We start from the raw sequence: 22,611 nt of genomic DNA on the forward strand, positions 1-22,611 counted from the left end.
TGTTTAAATTTACCATTTAAATTTACCATTTAAAACAATATGAAAATATGAGCTGGAGAGATGCATGTAGAAGGACAGTGGTTTGAATTCCAGCATCCCATATGGTCCCCCGAGTCCACCAGGGGCGATTTCTGAGCAAAGAGCCAGGAGTAGCCCCTGAGTGCTGCCAGGTGTGACCAAAAACCAAAAAAATAAAATAAAAAGAATAAAAAATAAACAAAACAATGTGAAAATAGCAATATTGCCATCTAAATTTTATCCCCAATACCAAAATAATTTACCTTGATGAAAATATTTTAAACAATTATTGTTATTTTAAATAACTGCATAATTAAAAGAACATAGAATAATGTTTACACCTTGTAGAGGCAGATTAAAAATAGAAACATTTTAAATGATTTCTCATATATTTGATTATTATTTTCTCATTAATAAAGACATTGGAAACATTATTCTTTTGTTTAAATATTAAAGAAATATTTGGGGGGGTTGAATGATAATACAACTGATATGACTTTTGCCTTGTACTTACTTGGCCAACGTGGGTTCAATCTCTGGCATTCCATATGTTCCTCAAGCCTGCCAGGAATAAATCATGAGAGAAAAGCCAAGAATAACCTCTGAGTATCACCAGGTGTAACCCAAAAATAAACAAAAGAAAAAAAATGATTTTTCTTTCTGTGGGAGAGGCAGGCTTGGATTGGATTAATTAATTGAATTTCAAAAAACAAAGTTTCTAAGTAGAAAAGCTTTAAATATCACCAATATTTCCTTTTTTCTAGAATAAAGTAACCTTAATCACTGATGATGAAGTTACTAGTTTCAAACTAAAGAAGCAAGTCTATATTAAATTATAATTTCAAGGATAATTAAACTAATTTTAGAATAAAATCACACACATGTATTTTACCTTGTGCAAGAATGCATTCATTTTGAAGAATTACCATATGGATGCTGTACACTGATAATTGTTTTAAAAATAATCTCTTACAATATCAAGAAACAATTTTGTCACAATAAGAAAAACAAAAGTAATTTGTAAATTAATCTACTATAATGCCAAAAATGACAGGTTTAATTCTGTTTTCAGATGATTCTATATTATATAGAAATAATAAGAAAAATTTGGAGAAAACTTCATCTTCAGTTTAAGTGTTACTAGCATGCAATGATCTATGGTTTTTCTGTTTTTAGATTTTTATGTAGATAATTGTTTAATTAGTTGTTATCTCTATGAAAAGGGATGGGACATGAGATAAATTCATTAGTATCATTGGCCACACATTAAAATGAAGGATTTTGCATTTTTACTTTTTTTAATTGATATATTTAAGCACCGTAGTTAAAGAAATTCTCATAGTTGGGTTTCAGTCATAGAATATATACATCCTTCGCCTTGCAACTTTCCCATCAATGATGTCCCCTATTCATGTATTAATTATAAGATACAGGTTCTAGATGCACTTACATTTTATTATTGGGTTCTCTTTCAATCAGTGTTAGCCACTACATGCCTTTGAGCACTATTTGTAGACTCATTATTTCCATTTTAATTTTTAGCTGAGAGCTGTCACAGTTATGAATTGATATTTCTCATTGCTATCTTAAAATCTTCATCTAGAAGACAATATACAAGAAAAGTCCATGTGCAGCACTTTCCAAACATATTCATTGTTATTTCCCAATATCCTTACTGTTTTGTTTTCCCAATTGACATCATCAATATAATCATCATTATCCTTCTCTCAGGAAATTAGGCATAGTGTTTTGGAGTATCATGCTCCTTTTTTTCCCCTCATTACATTGAATTCTGTGAATCCAAATTGTTCAGTTAAGCTAGTAATCTTTTACTTTTTTTACTGAATTTATTTTCTTAACAAAGCTTTATTATAAATTTTTGTCAGTATTATCACATGTACCATAGGTAGCTCAATTCACCAGTGTCCTGTCTTCCTCTACTTCTAAATGTCATCACTGTCCATTTCAAAAGGTATCCTGGCTATCTGCATATTAGTCCCATCCTTGACTTTTTGAATCAGATAATGTGGGGATGGGTGCTGGCAATTTGGGTTTTAATGAGTTCTTAGAGGTAGTGTATCCTCTTCCTCAGTTTGAAGTATGCTGACCTAATTACAGAGGAAGAAGGTATGTACACTGATTTAACAAAGTATAAAATTAGAAGCCAATAAAGTGAAGTCACTTAAGTGAATTTGGCTAGGAAAGCCAGTGTTTAGCTAATGAGCCAAATTTATGAAGTAAAAAAAGGAAACTACAATCTGAACATAAAAATTGTCCATAAAGGAGAAAAACCAATCCATTGATCAGAGCTGAACAGAAGATAAAGTTGTTAGAAATAAAGGAGAGCCCAGATGTTTGTTAATTGAATTATTCCACATGCCATTCCTTGCTTCAAATTCTAGTAATACTGTAAGCAAAAATAAAATAAACAACTTTTTTCATATACAAAGGTCAAAAATTATCCTGATTTATTTTTTGATCACCATAATTGCCAGGTATTTTATGTATTTCTTAAAATGGTTTGCATTTCTTGATTGGAACTATTATAATCATGGATTGGCTCCTTAATAATCCAAACCATTTCTTACATCCTGTATACTTCCTATACAGTACATGGTATATCCTGAGTACACAGTAGATTGACTTCCACAAAATAATAACTAAATATATATAGAAATATATATAGAAATAAAATTAGTGTCTTTTGTAATTTGCAATATATAAGGAGTTAGAATATTTGGGTTTCGTAAAGTATTAACACTGTTGGCAGCTATGAGAATATAAAATGAAGCTTTGTGGAATAAACATTAGGAAAATTATAATGACAGGATTTATGATATATAATACATCCATATTTGAAAATATGGCCATTGTAATTTTGATCGATTTTTTTCCTAAAATGCAAAGCTATCAATACAATATTACAACAGTATTGCTAGTCACATGTGACAATTGAGAACTTACGATATAATTACTCCCATGGTCAGAGAGATAGTACAGTGAGTAAAGCCTTGCATACAGCCCACACTGGTTCAATCCCCAGCACACAAATGGTCCCTTGAACAACACCTGGAGTGATTCCTGAAAATAGAGCCAGGAGTACCCTGAGCAGTGTGCAGTTTGCCCCCCCCCCAAAAAAAAACAAACATCAAAATATAACTACTCTATGTAGATGAATTACATTACAAATTTTGAAGATTTAGTATCAGAAAAAAAGAATGTAAGAACATTTTATTTAAAATGTAATCTTGGGCTCAGGGCAGTGGCATAACAGTAGGGCATTTGCATTGCACGTGGCTGACCGAGGACGGCATCCCATATGGTCCCCCGAGACCGGAGCAATTTCTGAGCTCATAGCCAGGAGTGACCCCTGAGTGTCAACAGATGTGACCTCCCCCAAGAAAGTAATCTTGGGCCAGAGCAATAGCATAGCGGTAGGGCTTTTGCCTCACACACCCACAGATCCAGGACGGAACTTGGTTTGATCCCTGGTGTCCCATATGGTCCCCCAAGTCAGGAGCGATTTCTGAGCACATAGCCAGGAGTAATCCCTGAGTGTCACCGGGTATGACCGAAAAACCAAAACAAACAAACAAACAAAAAACAAAAACAAAAATGTAATCTTGATTTTACAATGAAATTATCTATGGTTGAACTGGGATAACTACTGTATGTTCTGGTGTATAAGACAACTTTTTTTTTATAAGACAATTTTTTTAATCCATGAAAAACTTGTTAAAAGTCAGGGGTCTATAAAGCATGCTGAAATTTACTACAGCTTCAGGGACGAGAAATCCACCCCCCTCTTACCACCACATCCCATCCAGCTGCCAGGTATCACCACTCAGTCCTCTGCTTGTCCTGATCAATCTTTACCAAGGGCTGCATCCCATTCAGCCACTGGTGTCATGGCTGGTATCCAGCTTTCCGATGCTCAGTCCTCTGTTCAACTTTTATGAGACACAGAGGAGGTGCTCTGTCTCCCTCTAGCTGTCCTATTAATCACTGCTGTCCTATTAATCAGCTGTTCTTGAAGGAGTCCCTTCTCCCTGCTCTCACTGTAGATCACAATTAAAAAATCACAGTCACTCACTACAAATGACAAATGTAAAATGATTGTTGGCACTCCAAAGTCTAGCTTTATTAAACATACACTGCTAACCTTTGAGGATTCTACTCTTTTTCTCTTATGTTTTTTAATTTCCATTTGGTGTGCTTTAAAAGAGTGGTAGTCTTGTATGACGAATATAGCCCAAATCTTATATTTTAACATGAAAAGTAGGAAGGTGTCTTGTACACCGAGTCATCTTATATGCCAGAAAATATAGTATTAATTTTACTACCATAGTTTTATATTCTTTTTGGGGGGGATTGGGAGAGGCACACCGGTGGACCATGTAGGATGCCGGGAATTTGCCGGAAATTTCTAGAACCAAGGTCCATCCTTGGTGGGTGGGCAACATGCAAAGTAAATGCCCTACCACTGCACTATCTATTCAGCCCCAAGATATTTCTGTTTAAAATTTTTTATCTTTAATATTTAGCAGGTAATTTCTCAAAACATTTTTGTTAAATTAGTAAATGAATAAATGTATTGATAGTTCTTGACCCATTAACAATGGTGATAGGCATATATAAATATCTTTGTGTTTTATCTTCAAATTCTATAGCATTAAGTATTAAGAGCTTATCAAAAATCAGGTGATTATAGCTTTTTTTATGACAGATTAGGTAACATTGAAATATTTATTAATGTTCTTCAAAAAATTTAGAGAATTATAGTTTTAACATTTTATTTTCATTAGACTATTAAATTTAAAAATATTAACATAATGAGTTTTAAAAACAATTTAAATTACTGCTGGATATATACAAATTTACATATACATTTAATATTTAAAATAACTTTATAAGTAATTATTAGGCTGTAAATAATCTAATTTAGAAGATTGTCTCTCAAGAAATTTAGGTAAAATATGAGTCTAAAGCAACTAGATAGATAAATGTTTAAATTATTTTAAATTATGTAAGTAGTACAAAGACTTGATTTTTACATATAAATCTTATTAATGATCTGATTTTTTCTCATTTTAACTTTCAAATTATTAAAGGATACCTGTATGATATATAGTGTAAAATATTTAATTTTTTAAAAAATATTTTTTTTTAGGCACCATGATTTTAAACATTATTGCATTTGGGTTTCAGTCATACAAAGTACACCTCCCTTTCACCAGTGCAACAGTATAAAATATTTAACTAACAGATTTATAGTCTTCCTATTATTGATAAATGTATTTGTAAAATTGCACTCTTGTTTTATATTTAATCATTGTGATTTACAAGTTATTCATAGTTGGATTTTATACAATGTTTCACAACCAAACTCACAGTGTCAGCCTCCCTCCACAAGTGTTCCCAGAATCCACCCCATGCCAACACTCCTGCATCAGCCTGCCATCATATCTTTTAAATCTTGACCAATTTTCTGTATTTTGTCTTCAAAGTCTTAAACTTTCATGCTATTTATAATATGCATGAATACTCCACTATGTTTTTATGTAAGATCTATTACAAAGCAATCCCTAATTTTGCTGTTTACATTTTCGTAGAAGATATAAAAATATCTTAGTAATAGTCCACATGATGCTTTTTCCTAAAATAATTTTACTTATGTGGCTATACTGACCATCTTAATATTTATATATTAATACCTTACAACAATAAGAGTAAAAATATTTTTAAATAAATATAATTTATTATATTTATCTTATTTTCATTAACTAAATGGCATATCAGCGGAGTGTATGTATATGAGCATTGAGCATGGCTAAAATGGTACAATAATATTAGACACTAATATTCTCGTTTTCTGTTCTGCACAATGTTTGCTAATTTTACTTTTTGGATTCTGAGTCATACATTTTTGTGCTCAAGGGTAGAACCTAAGGCTACCAATATGTATAGTATATACTCCCAGCATTTGTGTTATCTCCATAACCAGAATTTTCTTTCAGTACTTTTTGTTTTATCTTGTCTTGTTGGTTTGGTTTCGTTTGGGAGCCACAGCCAGCTATTCACAGGGATTACTTTTAGCTCTGTATTCTGCTATCATTCGTGGTAGGGCACAAGAAATCATATAGGAAATGGACTTGAACTCAGGTTGGCACATGCAAGGTGTATGTGCAAGGCAAATGCTTTACCTTTAGTACTGTTCTTCTAGCCTCCTTTCAGTACATTTTTTATCATAGTAATCACCAAAAACAACTCACATAGAAATAGCATTGAAAGAAAATTAGTAAACTTTGATCTGGAAATATACTACCTCAAGCTGGTAGTTTTTAAAGTGTTTTTTTTTCCCTTCCATAATTTAAAACATTAGACTGTGTGCCCTTAGAGTTGAATGCTGTCTTCCCAAACAATAAAAATGGTGCATAAGTTAATTTTCTTCATTTTATGTAGCTACATTTGCCTGATTACATGACAAATGGCTATAGCCCTAAGAAATTTCAAAACAAAGTAAATTATTGATAATTGTAATTAATTGTTACAATTACTTAAAGGTTAAAAAATAAGAAAAACATTTTTGCTATTACTATATTAGGTATCTAAAACCAGTAAATACTTAAGTAATTAAAATTAGTGCATATTCTCTTAATATTGAAAATACACTACTGCAGAAATAAAAATATAATATTAAAACAGGCTTAATAAAATCAGAAATAAGCCATGTGTCTTTAAAATTAATCATATATTATAGTATAGGATATTCTGAAACAGTTCATTACATAAATTCCTATTTCAAGCTGTGCTCTGAACAAATAGTAATTAATTTCAGCAGGTAGTTGAAATAATAAATTCTATGAATGATCTATTCATTATTGTAATATACTATTTTAATCTTGCAGCCTACTGATGCAACAAAGGTTGTTTCTCATCCAATTACAGGAGAAATTCAGGTAGGAAAGTTTCTGATTTAATTTTTTAATTTGTATTTATACTTCTATTGGTTCATCATAAATTACAAAGTTACAAAGATATTTATTATTTAGTTTCAGGTATACATTGTTCCAACACCAATCCCTTTAACAGTGTCTACTACCATCTACCAATGTCACCAGTTTCCCACTCACCCCTCTCCCTCTCCTCCCATTGTCCTAGTGTTCCCTTCCTAACTTTGCAGGCTTCCTATTGAAAACCAGTTTTCCTGCTCTTTGTTTCTATTGCTGTTGTGCATATGATATTCTACAAAATTTCTTTATATTTCACATCTAAGAGAGATTATTCTGAATCTCTTCCTCTCCTTATTGAGTTCAATCCAAATGATATTCTACAGATTACAGATCCATACACATAGCATCAAATTGCATGACTTTATATTTTATTATGGATAAATACATTGTTTATGTATACCACAGTTTCTTGACTGAGTAATTGAATGCAGAAATGCGGATATCGTTTATGCATTTTCCGTTTGAATTTTTTGTGGTGTATTCCCATAACTGGGTCATTTTGAGAAATATGGGTGCCTTTTTTGCATATCTTCATAAACATTGTTTATTGTTATTTTTAATGAGTGATGATCTCTGTGGCATGAGTTGATAATCATTGTTTTGATTTGCAATTTTCTGATTATTAAAAATATAAAGTAGTTTTTCATTGTTTTGGCCATGTCTTCTTTGAGTACATTCCTATTTATCTCTTCTCATTTTTTGATATCTTGGATATTTTTGGTAGAGTTTTTACCAGTTATTGATGTAGCTTGAATGTTAAGCCTTTGTTTGAAAATTAGTAAACAAATAATTTTTCCCAAAGTGTGGGATGTCTTTGTTCTGTCATATTTTCCTTTGAAGGCTGGACCTCTAAATTGAATATAGTCCTGGGTTGTTTATCTTTGCTTCTACTTTCTTGGTTAATGGTTTTCTCATCTTTAAATATGCCTCTACCTTCAATATTTTAGTAATGTCTACTTCTAAATAATTTATGGATTCAAGTCTAATATGTAAATATTTAATTCATTTTGACTTTATATATATGTATGTGACATTAGAAAGAGTTCTTAATTTTTTTTTGCATGTGGCAGACCAGTTTTCCCAACATAATCTGTTGACTTGACTTGTTCCAATGTATTTTTTGCTTCTTTATCATAAATTTACTGGCCATGTGCCTGAGGTTCTGCCTCTGTGTTTTCTATTACATTTCATTGATGTGAGAGTTTATCTTATTCTACTAACATACTGTTTTAATTACTACTGCTTTACAATACAGTTTAAATTAGGGGAAAGTATTGCTGAGAATTGCTCTAGCTATTTGAGAAAGGGTTATTGTTCCATATAAATTTGAAAATTGATCAAGTAAATTTGATCTATTAAATATGTACAAATCTTTGAGGGAATATTGTTTTTTGACAATGTCAGTCCTCCCAATCCATGAGCAGGGGATGTGTTTCCATTTCCATCTTCCCTCTTTTATTTCCTGAGTAATGTTTTGTAGTTTTATTTTTACAAGTCTATCTTTAGTTAAGCTGATTTCTAGGTACTTGATATTCAGAGGCTCAATTAAGAATAGATTATTTTTTAACTTATAACTCTTCTATATTTTATTTGCATATAGAAAACAGTGTTCTTTTGCTTATTAATTATGAAGCCTGCCACTATATAATTCATTTTTTTGTTTTGTAGAATCTTTTTTGTAGAATTTTGTAGAATCTTAGGGTTTTCTAGATATAGTATCATGTCATTTTTAATAGGAAAAGTTAATTTCTTTCTTATCTGGATGCACTTAATATATTTTTACTTTCTAACTGCTATGATAAATACTTCCAATACCATATTCACTAGACTTGGTTAGAGTGGGCAACCTTGTTTTGTGCATGATCTTACAAAAGCTTCAGCTTTTCTCCATTAAATATAATGTTTTCTATGGGCTTATGGTAATTTGATTAGATTGGGGAAAGTTCCTTCAATTCCTATTTTATTGAGAGTTTTTATCATGAATGGGTGCTGGATTTTGCCAAATGCTTTCTCTGTATCTATTGATACAACAATCTGGCTTTTATAGCTTCTTATATTTGTATTGTGTATTACATTGATTGACTTGTATATGTCGAGCCATCCTTGAATACCTGAGATGAATCCCAGTTGAGTAAGGTGAATGATCCTGTCAATGAATTGTTGGATTCTACTTGCTAGTATTTTGTTGAAGATTATTGCTTCTTAGTTCATTGGGAATATTGACCTATATTTCTTACTTTTTGTACTATCTTGGTCTTCTGGTATCAGGTAATGTTTGTTTCACATAAATGTTGGGAGGGTTTCTGTTTCTTTGATTTCCTGAAAAATCCTGATCAGAAATGGTAGTAGAGGAGGTCCTTTATTTTTTGTTTGTTTGTTTTGGGGGGTCACACCTGATAGTGCTCATGGGTTATTCCTGGCTCTGCACTCAGAAATCTCTCCTGCCAGAAATGGGGGACCACATGAGATGCCGGATTCAAACCACCATCCTTCCTGAGTCGACTGCATGCAAGGCAAATGCCCTACTGCTGTTCTATTTCTTTGGCCCCTAGAATATGAAATTTATATGAGATTTTACTCAGAAAGTAGGAGAGATAAAGTACAAGTCAGTTTTTTTTTATTAATTCTATATAGATACTTTTGTATTTGTACAAATTTTTATAATGTATACTGGGGCCAGGCGGTGGCGCTAGAGGTAAGGTGCCTGCCTTGCCTGCGCTAGCCTAGGATGGACCGCGGTTCGATCCCCGGCGTCCCAAATGGTCCCCCAAGCCAGGAGTGACTTCTGAGTGCATAGCCAGGAGTAACCCCTGAGCGTCACCGGGTGTGGCCCAAAAAACCAAAATCAAACAAACAAACAAAAAAACACAAATTTTTATAACATATAATGTTAGAAATGTTTTAGAGATATAAAAAGCTATTAAAAGATATATTGATAGACAAAATGTTGCAGAAAAATTAATATAATCAGAAATAATAACTATTTTAAGATATTAAATTTTTATAAAGGAAAAGAGAACAGTAAATTTAACTTGCATCTCCAATATGTTTTATGGCTTGAGATAGTACAGAGGTTGAAGTTTTTGCATTGATTTTGATCTAATTTTTACCTCCTTATAATAAGTTGAAACCCATCCCAAGGTTCATTATGTTTTAGAGGAAATTTTTATGAAAGACTTCACAAGGGATAACAACAAATTGAATTCATGTGAAAATAAACATAGAGAAAGGTGTGGCATGTTCCTGAAAGAAGAAATAGTACAAGGCAAGGCACTACAGCCACAGTGTAATGAAATGAAAATAGCTTTGATGCTGCAAATGTTCCCGTAGAAGTGTAAAGAAACCTGCACAGAATCCTGAAAGTGTAAGCCACTACACATCAGGGAAAATGATTTTGAGTAACAAAGAAGCTAGTTGAAAGAAATACATAACAATTTCATAAAGCAATGGGCTGCAGAAAAAAATTATAATTGCAAGAACACAAAGACAAAGACATTAGTTAAGTGATTATCTGTGATTTCATCCCAGGGATGAAAGCCAAAGTGGAATGGGAGAGTAGAGAAGAACCCTGATCATGGGCACTTAACTGAGAAGGGATTTACAGGATGATTACCTGTATAATCACCTAGTTAGACTATGTCCCAGTTCTAGGAAGCCTGTTTTTCTCTAGACTCCATCTTCTTTACTTCAAAACAGGAGAGAAAATACCAGTATCTCTCTTCTTCTCTCCTCCTCCCTGCTTCCTCTTCATCTCCTCTCCCACATTATTATTCTTTTCAAACTCATGGATCATTAAATTCTGTTTCCTTTTATTGTGCGGTGGTGGTTGTTTGCTCTTATTATTTTTAATTTTCTGCTTCTGTAGTCAGTAAGATTTATTTCAATAATGGAAAATTATTCTAACAACATTAATTTTTAGCTCTTGAGATATTTTTCTATGACAGCGATTCTCTATTAATTTTCAGCAAAATCTTATTCCTAAATCAATCTTACATAGAATCAAACCATGAAACTCCCAGCACTGAGAATAGTCTTACTAGTAAAAAATTTGTGGGGCAACTTTCTCTCTCTGACTGTCTTTCTCTGTTTCTCTCTCTGTGTCTCTCTCTCTGTGTCTCTCTCTCTGTCTCTCTCTCTGTCTCTCTGTCTCTGTCTCTGTCTCTCTCTCTCTGTCTCTCTCTCTAAAGTAGTTTTAGCAAGTTCTTTTAATGATCAGAGAATAAAATTTGAAAAACATTTTTAGAATAGCCTTGATGTTTTCATTTTAAGAAGAACTTTTTTTAAAATTGAAAGAGAAAATTAAATATTAAGGCTTTCAAAGAAAGGAAGAAATAGAAGACAATTTCTCTTAAAGAGTTGAAAGCTGTTCTTAATCTTCATGAAAGTAATTGCAATATTGATTTTATTTTCATTTCAATGTCCTATTATAGATACAATTTCAGTATTCACTTTCTCTTCTTTTTGCTGTGCTTTATATTGTTTTGAGAATTGCTAAAAGACTGATTTTCTGGAGTGGAAAAGGAATTGATATTAATTTTCTGGCATGACACATGATCAGATTTGTCTTTTACTAAAATTAAGAATTAATTTAAGTATCACATTTTAAATGTAGTTTTATATACTTAAATAATCTCACCATAATATAAACAACATATTTGTTTTATATAGTTTTCAAAACTATACCAATAGTTTTTAATTTTGTTTCACTCTTTAAAATAGAGATTTCATCCTCTCTGTTATTTAATTAAGTAAATCAGCATCATGCTGATTTAAATCGTGCTTTAGATGGTGCTAAAAATCTTTTCAGATTTGAAGATGATGATAAAAATTCAACTAGAGTTAGGTAATTTTTACCAATACTTATTTGAATTATAAATTGTATACAATTCAGTGACAAAGGTACAACTATTTGCATCTGTGAGGCTCAACTACTAAAGTTGAAGAACAAGGTTTCATTATATTGATCTCGCTAGTAGAAAAAGTAGTCACAGATAGAAACGATGATGTAATATGTAAGGAAATATAGAAAAGAGGCATTCTTAGTTATTCTTTTGGTAATGGTGATTTACCTCTAAATGATCTGACCAATTAATAATTGGCAAAATGTGGACTATTTTTTATAAATTTATAAATTATTTAGCTTTCTAAAAATTTCTGATAATTAAGTTAATTATTAGAAAGAAAACATGAAGTGTAATTAATGTCCACTCAATTCCTTTTCTTATAAATATATTTTAGACAATCCAATACTTTTTTTTTCGGCCACACCCAGTGACAGAGGTTACTCCTGGCTATGTGCTTAGAAATCGCTCCTGGCTTGGGGGACCATATGAATACACCAGGGGATCGAACTGGAATCTGTCCTAGGCTAGTGAGCACAAAGCAGATGCCTAACCACTTGTGCTACCACTCAGGCTCCAATCCAAGGCTTTCACCTAGAAAGAATAAATAGCAAATTTTAGAATGAAAATGTGCAAGGAGCTCCCAATTAATTGTTGCTCATGAAAAAATTGATATTGGAAAAATATTGTATGATAATGTGTTATATGATTTTTAAAAATAAAATGATATTTTCTTGTTCCTCTAAGCTTCAAATCAACTATGATCTTGGTAATCTCATCATACACATCCTACAAGCAAGAAACCTTGTCCCTCGAGACAACAACGGTTATTCTGATCCTTTTGTTAAAGTGTATCTTCTTCCAGGAAGAGGGTAAGTAAAGATGATGGGCAGTGTCTTATAGATCAGATTGAGGTTTGATGAAATAGCAATAATGCCTTCAAATTTCTCTGTTTAAAGCAATATTTTTTCCTTAATTCTATCCATATGCATAACTCATTATTTCCAACTAGTTTGTAAAGTGGCATTAAAATTTGGTAGTGAAACTTAACTGGTTCCGGAAGAGCTGTAGTCATTATAAAACTGATCTCAATGAGAGCAGGTCAGGATTTCAATTTGGGAATCCACTTCTGAGATAACCAACTATATTCACTACATGTTAAGGGACTGTTTATGATAGATGTTAAGAAGTCTTATATTTGCAACTCTATTGTGAACCCAGTGTTTAATATTAACAAGTAGCTATTTTATTAAAAGTATGTTTAACCAGTTATGTCTATGTGTGAACTATTATGCATATTTGGAAGCATAAGTAATGAGTACTAGGAGATAAATGAAAAAATATGTCTGATAATTGAAATATTCCATTAATTTTGTTCATTTTTTAATTTAAATTGAAGAGTGACATTTAAATGTTACAATTTACTCGGAAATGTTCTTTTGTTATACTTAGTAGAAAGAACAAGTGTAATGACTTTCCCTCCATATAACCAGTGTTCAACTTTAGTAGTTATGATATTCTGACCATCATGTTTTATTTTATTTATTTATTTATTTATTTATTTATTTATTTATTTATTTATTTATTTATTTATTTATTTATTTATGGTTTTGGGGCCACACTCGGTGATCCTCAGGGGCTACTCCTGGCTATGCGCTCAGAAGTTGCTCCTGGCATGGGGGACCATATGGGATGCCGGGGGATCGAACCGCGGTCCATCCTAGGCTAGCGCAGGCAAGGCAGGCACCTTATCTCTAGCACCACCACGCGGGCCCATCATGTTTTATTTTTACCTACACATTCTCCATCTGGATTTTTTAAAGTAGAGCATCTACTTTATTATATTTTTTCAAAAATATTTGTTGTGTATTTTTAAAATGCAAGATTTTTAATTGTGACAAGATTTTAATAATTTTGTAATTTCTACCACATAAAATTATTAGGTTTAAAGATTTTACTGAAGTATATAGAACATTTTACCCATATATAAAATTATTGCATGATCTTTTTAAGTCCAAAATTTGCTAGTTAGATTTTTCTATGAGTCAAAAATTAAGCCACAATAAGTTTTATAGGCAATGTTTCATGACAGCTGTTATTAATTTAACCAAATTCAGTTACTTACACAGGCATTTGAATATGAAATTATTTATATCTCTATTAGCTTTCACCAGTTTCTGAGATTTAGTTTCCTTGTTGTATTTTCAGTCTATTCATATTAAATATTACTCAGAAAATATGTCAAATTCTGAATATGGCCTTTAATTTCACTGTCCTTGGTAATTTTATTTAAAAAGAAAAATTGGTCTTGTTATTCTTCTTTTAGTTTATTCAGTTTAATAGATAAAATTTATCAACAAATTATATAGCTTAGGAAGTTTGGTTTTATGTTTATTATTGTATGGTATTATATAGTATATATAACTATGATTTGACCATACTTTTTTTTAAACCTGAGTATAATAGAAGATTGATAACAATATTCTGCCTTTTTTTTTTTTTTTTTTTTGGTTTTTGGGCCACACCCGTTTGATGCTCAGGGGTTACTCCTGGCTATGTGCTCAGAAATCGCCCCTGGCTTGGGGGGACCATATGGGACACCGGGGGATCGAACCGCGGTCCGTTCCTTGGCTAGCGCTTGTAAGGCAGACACCTTACCTCTAGCGCCAGCTTCCCGGCCCCAATATTCTGCCTTTGATTAGGGTGGTTATATCTCCTTGTTATAGTGTGACAAGTTTATTGAGACAACAAGATATGAGGGCTAGGAATGAATTTCTGAATACCATTTTCTAAGAAATAAATGAAAATAAACTCTGCTTTATATTTATTAAGTAAGCTAGAGTATCACACTTTATGGTATTTGGGGATGCCTATTTTATTTATTATAGCTTTTTTTTAATTAGGAGTTGTAACAAAATAACCATAAAGAGCAGGCAGGCAACATGAATGTTTCTTCATAATGGGGGTTTAACTCGAATAAAAGGAAGAATAGTTTCTCACCTGAAACTATCCTGTGCCTTTTGTCAAACTGGATATGTCTTCTGGATTGGATTTCATCTATGGGCAACTATATTCTACCCTTATTTAATTCCTAACCCTTTCCTATATATTAAAATTCACATTGCCTTAGTATTTTTACATATGTGATATATTATTTTAATTTAGTTCTAGTATTATTTTCTTCCTCATGTCCTCTACGTGTTGTGCTATAAATCCTCTAATTATTGCTCTATTTTCTTCTTTATTTCTATTCCTAACTTATTTCTTCCTGTCTTTCCTACTTTCCTGTTGTATACTTCACTCTCGCTCTTGGAATCAATGCAGTCAAGTCATGGTTGTCCAGAATGCAAGGTAGAGTTGGTTCTCTTTTAGTGTAAGTTATATTGTAATGTGTAGAGGTCTATATTTTACCTGTTGGGGTAAAATTCCCTGAAACTCAATATGGGCTATAATTTATATTCTTCTTACATTTGGTATAAATTAAATTGGATTGATAGCAAATTGTCTGGCCACATAGTATTAAATAAGTGTGTACTAGATCATAGTACATTAGGAAAATAACAAAAATAAAAAGCAAATTATGCTATATAGTATTTGCTTCTAACTGATAAAAATCTATTTTAACCTCTCAGGTTAACATATTAGGTAAAATTTTCTTTCATATTCTATTAAAATTTTAAAATATGAAACCACTTTTCAAAAGGACTTAACTGATTTTTCTGGATGACCAAGAGTAAATATACATCAAATTTCAAAGACCATAGTTATCTGATCTTTCTGATATGATATTTTGCCCCATGAAAAAAAATAGTCGTTTTTGTTTTGGTTATTTTTTCAAGACCCAGTGATTCTCAGGGCTTACTCTTGGCTCTTTACTTAGGGATAATTCTTGGCGGGCTCAGTGAACCAAATGGATTCCTAAAGATCAAATTTAGAGCAATTTTATGCAAGGCAATTTGCCTGCTTGCTATACTATCTCACAAATCCATGAATTACAAAATTTTGTACAAAATACAATGTTATAGAATTCAGGAGCCCTAGATTCAATTTCTAGCACTTCACCAGTTTACCCAACATGGTCCTATAACTGTAAAGCAACCCTCAAGATTCAACCCAGAAATAGCCTCCAAATATCACTGGGTGTGGCAAAAATAAGATGTTATAATCTACTTTATTGTCAGAGCCACATAGTACATCTCTCTTTATTATCCAATACAGTCTAGGAATTTCTGATATAGACCATGTGCCACATCATTTCATATTAGCTAAAGTTATCAATATAATATATACATAATAAAAACATATATTATTGAACTATAAATTATATACTCTTTATGGGAAAGTAAATTGTTTATTCTCTGAAGTAAAAAGATCTTTTTGGGCCACTCAGAATATTAATATATATTATACATTATAAATATATAATTTATATTCAGTATTTGCTTACTGAAAATGACACCAAAATTTTATATCCTAATATCCTTCTTTAATCCTACCAAGCTCTTATCAAAAACAACTGTTTCTGGTTTTTAAGAGACACAATTACAAAAATATTTCAAAGAATAAAATTAATCTCCTTAGCCTTTCTAATGCCTAGAAGTTCTTCATGGCCTTGAAGCTATATAATTGTGACAAACAATAAAATTTGACACTGAGAAAAGTTACTAGTTCTGACTGAACACCTGAGGAAAACATTTCAGGTTCTCAGAGATACATATTAATTCAATTATGTTGAAAAATAGTGTCAGTTTTCAGAAAGTTTAACGCTAGCACTGCATTGTCAACAAAGCTTGGTAGGGTCCTGGTAGTCCTCAAGCCCTGCTGGGTGCAGAGAGCAATGCATCCATGGACTAGAGCACAGAATTGGCCTGCCAGCTTAATCAAACTGTCTAACCAGGAGGATTCTTCAACTCCTACTTCTCAATGACACGTAGTATCATTTTAAATAAGGCATTTTACCTATCACTTTCTCTATAAACTTCTGTATTTTATCTAGAGAAACTAGGGGCAGGGAATTTTCATAATGATAATGATGGACTATATTAAATTAAGAACAGAACAGGTTTTGTAAATAAGTTTGTATATTATTGGATTGCAGTCTCGAATATTTAAACTTGGCTTCATTGTCATTGACAAGCATTATATCCTGTCTTGACTGATTGACTCTTTTCTTTATTTAAAAAAAATCTATGATTATTAAAGGCAACCAAACTGTCCTAGTATAATTTATTACTGTGATCTTCCCATGTGGAAATGTGGTATTTATCACAAGAATAAAAGAGAAAAAATGACCTTCACTTTTGTTTCTCAACCAAAAATGATGCTCACTTTTGAGAATCCTCTTGCTTACCAATAGTCAACTTCAAAATCAGAGATTTTGTGATGATTATGAGAATTATGGGGAATTTTCAATTGTGTAACTTGGTAACATTTTAGAGTCTAATTTAGGCCTTTCTGATCATACCTCAAATGGTCAGGACGTGGTATTATTGAAGAAAATGCTTCTGTGCTAAATTCTGTGTGTCAAGAAATTCAAGTGCAATGGATTGCAAATGAATTGTTTGGCATTTCGATAGTTCTGCCAGTGTTGGTGGAAGCAGTCTCAATAGTAGAATGTGTGATATCACCATTAATCTTAAAGGTCAATGAATGTCCTGATCCTGGAGATAATTGGAAACTCAAATTCATTCTTAAGTTGAAGACACTCTAGTCAAATGAACATCCAAATAATTTTCCAAATATTTTAGGTTCTTCTGAATAAAAATAGTATGTGTGTACATTTATACACATGTGTATAATATTTCTTAGTTGTTCTAAATCTCTCAGAATATAGCATTCATGATTTCCCAGAGAAACTATAAAAATGATTATTGTAATATTTGACTATATAAAACAGACCCATTATAATTATATTATCTATTTAATCCATATATAAGTGGAGGTGGGGCTAAAACTATAGCACAGCATGTTAGGCATTTGCCTAGCATGAGGCCAATCCAGGTTCGCTCCCTAGTGTTTATTATGGCTCTCCAAGCACTGTCAGGAGTGATTTCTGAGTACAGAGCCAGAAGTAACCCTGAACATTGCTAGATGTGATCCTCAAACAAATTTAATTAGTTAATTAAAAAGGTTAAAAAATGGAGGTAAAACACTTTAGTGGGTAAAGAAGATGTACCATATAATTAAGGTAATAAATAAGTCTGATGTATTAACTGCATTATATGCTGAGTTGAAACATTTGATAATTTATAACATATAATTTAAAACGAGGAATCATTTCAGACCTAGAGATCTTACAGTGGGTAGGGCATATTTTTCTTGCTCATATCAAGCAGGGTTCAATTTCCGGTATCCCAGTTTGTTCTATGAACACTGCCAGGAATAACACCTGAGCACTACTGGGTGTGATGAAAAATCCAAACATAAATAAATTTCTAAAATTAAGAATCACTGGGCTGGAGCAATAGTACAGCAGATAGGTTGCTTGCCATATATTCAGCTGACATAGTTTTGAACCCTTGCACCGCATATAGTTTCCCAAAGCACTGTTAGAAGTGATCCCTGAGCATAGATCCAGGAAAAGGATGAGGATTGCTGGTGTGACCCATCCTAAGAAGCAAACAACAAAGAAAAGTAAATAAAGTTTCTGTATATTTGAAATCTGATCTACTGAGTTACACAACTTTGCTAAGACACATTACAGCTTTAATTTCTCTGAGATTATTATTTTTATTTATAAAGTATAATATTGAATGAAACCTATTATTTTTCTTGAGGATTAATAAAAATAAATTAGAATTCTGTTCTGGGAGCAAATAAGCATTGAATGAAAATTAGTTATTATTTTAATTTGTTTATAAATATTTTATTACCATGATCAAATATGTAATGATATATCAATGCAATTAAATAGGGTTTTGAAAGTATAAGTTATAGTGGAGCAGATTTCTGGTTTATTTATTAGAGAATCCAGGTATGTGACAAAACAAACAAATAGGAAAGTAATTTGCAGGAACCTTTTACATACCTAGGTCCTGAAACAATATAGTAGGAAGAATTAGACAAAGAAACTTGGAACTAAAGTATTTTGTATGGCCAACAGACTAATAATAAGTAGTAATAATTTCAGTTTCACTAATTGTTAATGCAGCTGTAGAAATTTTATCAAACTTAATTAGAGTGTTTTTAAACTTGTAATGCATGACATTCGAGCAATGCTCAATCAGAAAGGAAAAGTCAATAGAAAAGCAAATGTTCCAATTTGGGAAGAAGAAGGAAGTATGTTGATTTGTTTCATCATTTGTATCGTATACTATTGATAAAAAAAAAACTAAGAGTTTACACTTAAGATCATCGTTATAGCTAAGTTAAATTTCCTTCTTTACTTTGGAAACTGAGAAAAGCATATTATCTATACAATTCTTTTTAGTATAAGTAACAAATATTTGTAGATTCTTATCTATAGTTACAACTTAAAATATTTTTATCAGTCAAATCATTTTATACTATATTGTCTTAGTCAAATTGAAAGAATATCTGACTATTGATATTAGAGAATATGAGAATACATGAGAAAACACTGTATTTAGTCACAATTAGATCAGTATTAACATATAGTTCATATAAATATGACCTGTTTTAAGACCTATTTTTAAAAGCTTTTCCTTAAAAATTATTGTAGAGCAAATATAAATAAAGGCAAATAACACCTTCAATTGCAGTGTTCGAGTGTTTTCAATAATGTTTAAGACTAGCTAGTGATATAATACTTGATTTGAAACAAAATACCATTTTAAAATCCCTGCATGACCTTCAAGTGGAGTATGAAGTCAACAGTTAAGTTCAATAATTAATATATTTATTTTCTTCCAATTTAGTGCTGAGTACAAGAGGCGGACTAAGTATGTTCAGAAAAGTCTTAATCCTGAGTGGAACCAAACAGTAATCTATAAAAGTATCTCCATGGAACAGGTATGCAATGATTGTTTCCTGTGTGACAGATTAGCTTAATATCAGCAAAGTAGTGAAAATCATTTTAAAGATTATGATTCATACGTTTTTCCAAACACACATAAATAATTGAAAAATACACATAAAAACAATAAGTAAAATGAAATGAAATATATAAGATAAAATATAAATGTATGGTAAAAATAAATTTAACCCATTTTACAATGCTGACATAAACAAAATAAAAATTAGGAACATTTTTTCCATTGATTACATTAAATGAAAATTTTAATATTTCTTTAGACTGAGCCAATTTTGGTAAAGACTATTACCAACTTGTTATATTTTAAATTTTGGTTAAGTATTTTTCCTTGTTTCATTGAGACATAATTGGGAAAGAATGGTGATAAAAATAATGTATATGATATAATTTAATGCATGTAAATATATATAGTGCGATATACCCTGTCTTTTATAAATAATACTCCAAAAGCAAGGTTTGGTTAATTAAAATGAATAGCCCTACAAGACTTTAGGAACTCATTACTTCTTCAAATTGTAGCCATTGTGGAGCTAAGCCATAGCAAAGACAGCAGTCAGAAAAATGACAAAAAGTATTATCACCACAAATCAATATCTCTAGATATAATGACATCATGGAACTTCTGAATATCTTTATGTTATAAATTTGATGTGTAGCATAAAATAGCAATTGCTAATCACTTTAAGTTCAGAAACAAAGTATATAAATCAAATAGGAAATGACATTCATAAGAAAAAATTAATATATAAGCTGTTTTATAAAATAAAACTATAATCTGAATTCTAAGAGTTTTAATTTTAACTATGCCAAAGTTTAGGTATTGGAGAGTGCAGGGGGTAAGGCACTTGCATTGCATACAGCCAATCCCAGATCTCAGCAATGCATATGGTCCCAACAAGCATCACCAAGATAAGTGCTGTGCACTGCTATATGTGACCACAAAAAATAAAAAATAAGTTAACTTCACCTACAGAAATAGGACAGTACTACCATATTTTAGGCAATTTGCAAAAACAAAAAAAAAACACTTTATCTTAATAACCTAGACTTTTAATTGTGAACTGTAAGAAATAGAAATCTGTCTGAAATAATTTTAAAATACTTGGAACTTACTTCCAAGTATTTTAAAATTATTTCAGACAGATTTCTATTTCTTTAGTATGGTATATGAGATAAAAAATAACAAATTAAAGTTGCCATTTTATTTACAAAGTCATGAGGTCCTTTATGATTTAGCTGAATTGAAATACATATTGTTGATATTTTAATAATATTTTAATATAAACAAAATCTATAGTTTAGTTATATAATATTGAAAGTATTTTTCCATAAATGTAAAGACTCAATGAATTGATGATAAATGTCTTATATAAATAAATGAAAATGTGGGATGAATTCTGGGATTGATATATTTTTTATTTGAACTACAGCTCAAGAAGAAAACACTGGAGGTGACAGTCTGGGATTATGATAGATTTTCTTCCAATGACTTCCTCGGTGAAGTGAGTGTCTGATCTTCTTTCTTCTACATTTCCATTGAAAACATCCAGCTAAAACATAATATGAAATATATTTCTTAATTCTAAAAGATATTATGGGTAGAAAATTTCTTTGATGAATAGCATTTATTCCTGATTTACTCTTTGAGAATATAAATAACAATTTAAAAATTGTTTTTTACTCTATCAAATGACATATACTTTAAAATTAATTTATAAGATGAAACGGTAACTGCTTTGATAGAAAGACTTGGCTTGAACTTCTGCATTTACCATGCTTTATGTCTACTTGAACTAATTTGATTTGGGGGTACTTAGAAAGTATTCTCTGGGGCCAGAGAGATAGCACAGTGGTAGGGCATTTGCCTTAGCCGCAGAAGGATAGTGTGGTTCAAATCCCGGCTTCCCATATGGTTCCCTGACTTGCTAAGAGCGATTTCTGAGCATAGAGCCAAGAGTAACCTCTGAGTGCTGCCGGTGTGACCCAAAAATCAAAAACAAAAAGAAAGTATTCTCTAATAAGCAGTGTTATACCTGGCTTACTATACCATTTCATGAAATTGATCTAGTAAAATTCATCTCATGTATTGACTTATTTTGAGAGGAGGGCACACACTATTGGTTCTTGGGACTTACTCCTGGCTCAGTGCTCAGGGTTCTTCTTGTGGTGCTCAAGAGACCAGAATTGACTGCTGGAAGGCAAGCCTTATCCAGTGTACTATCTCTCCAGTCTCTATGCATTGACTTCTTGAGTTGTTTGTTTGTTTTTGCATTTTCTGCCAGGGATGTAGAACAGTGTCTTGGATCTCACTAAGTCAGCCAAGCTTCTACTCTGCTGATTTCCCCTGCCACTTTTATTAGTCAGAGTTTAACATAAATCACCTGAGGATCAGGGTTGACATAATCAAGGTTACTTGAGCCTTTAACTTAGAAAAGGTGAAAGGAAAAAGTAAATTGATTTTTTACATCTGTATGACAACAATTCCCTTTCTTTGTTAAAAAGACCCTTGAGTTTATATTATCCTAAAGCATATGTTCATTATCCTACTTTTATTTCTTTATGTCTCATCAAATTTAAGATTCAAGCAATGGTTTAATTCACCATTATTTATCAATTGCTAAGAAAAAGCATTGCCAATGAAACTGTGACATGATGCTTTTAGTCATCTGTTGCTAGCCATATTTCTGATTTAAGGTAAAAATAGCATTTTTAAATAGGACAAATAAATTATTATTTACTTTTTTTC

The 22,611-nt window shown here is 31.6% G+C and overlaps 1 protein-coding gene across 1 annotated transcript in view; it reads left to right on the forward strand.

Moving 5' to 3' along the window:
- Nucleotides 1-22,611, forward strand: part of PCLO (piccolo presynaptic cytomatrix protein) — a 331,891-nt gene that overhangs the window by 237,786 nt on the left and 71,494 nt on the right. Inside the window, exons 15-19 of the mRNA XM_049772799.1 lie at nucleotides 6,927-6,977; nucleotides 12,620-12,744; nucleotides 15,197-15,223; nucleotides 19,750-19,843; nucleotides 21,296-21,367. Coding sequence (XP_049628756.1) covers nucleotides 6,927-6,977; nucleotides 12,620-12,744; nucleotides 15,197-15,223; nucleotides 19,750-19,843; nucleotides 21,296-21,367 — 369 coding nt within the window. The remainder of the gene's footprint in view (nucleotides 1-6,926; nucleotides 6,978-12,619; nucleotides 12,745-15,196; nucleotides 15,224-19,749; nucleotides 19,844-21,295; nucleotides 21,368-22,611) is intronic.

The sequence above is a fragment of the Suncus etruscus genome, chromosome 1 (assembly GCF_024139225.1).
Source record: "Suncus etruscus isolate mSunEtr1 chromosome 1, mSunEtr1.pri.cur, whole genome shotgun sequence".
NCBI classification, from domain to species: domain Eukaryota; kingdom Metazoa; phylum Chordata; class Mammalia; order Eulipotyphla; family Soricidae; genus Suncus; species Suncus etruscus.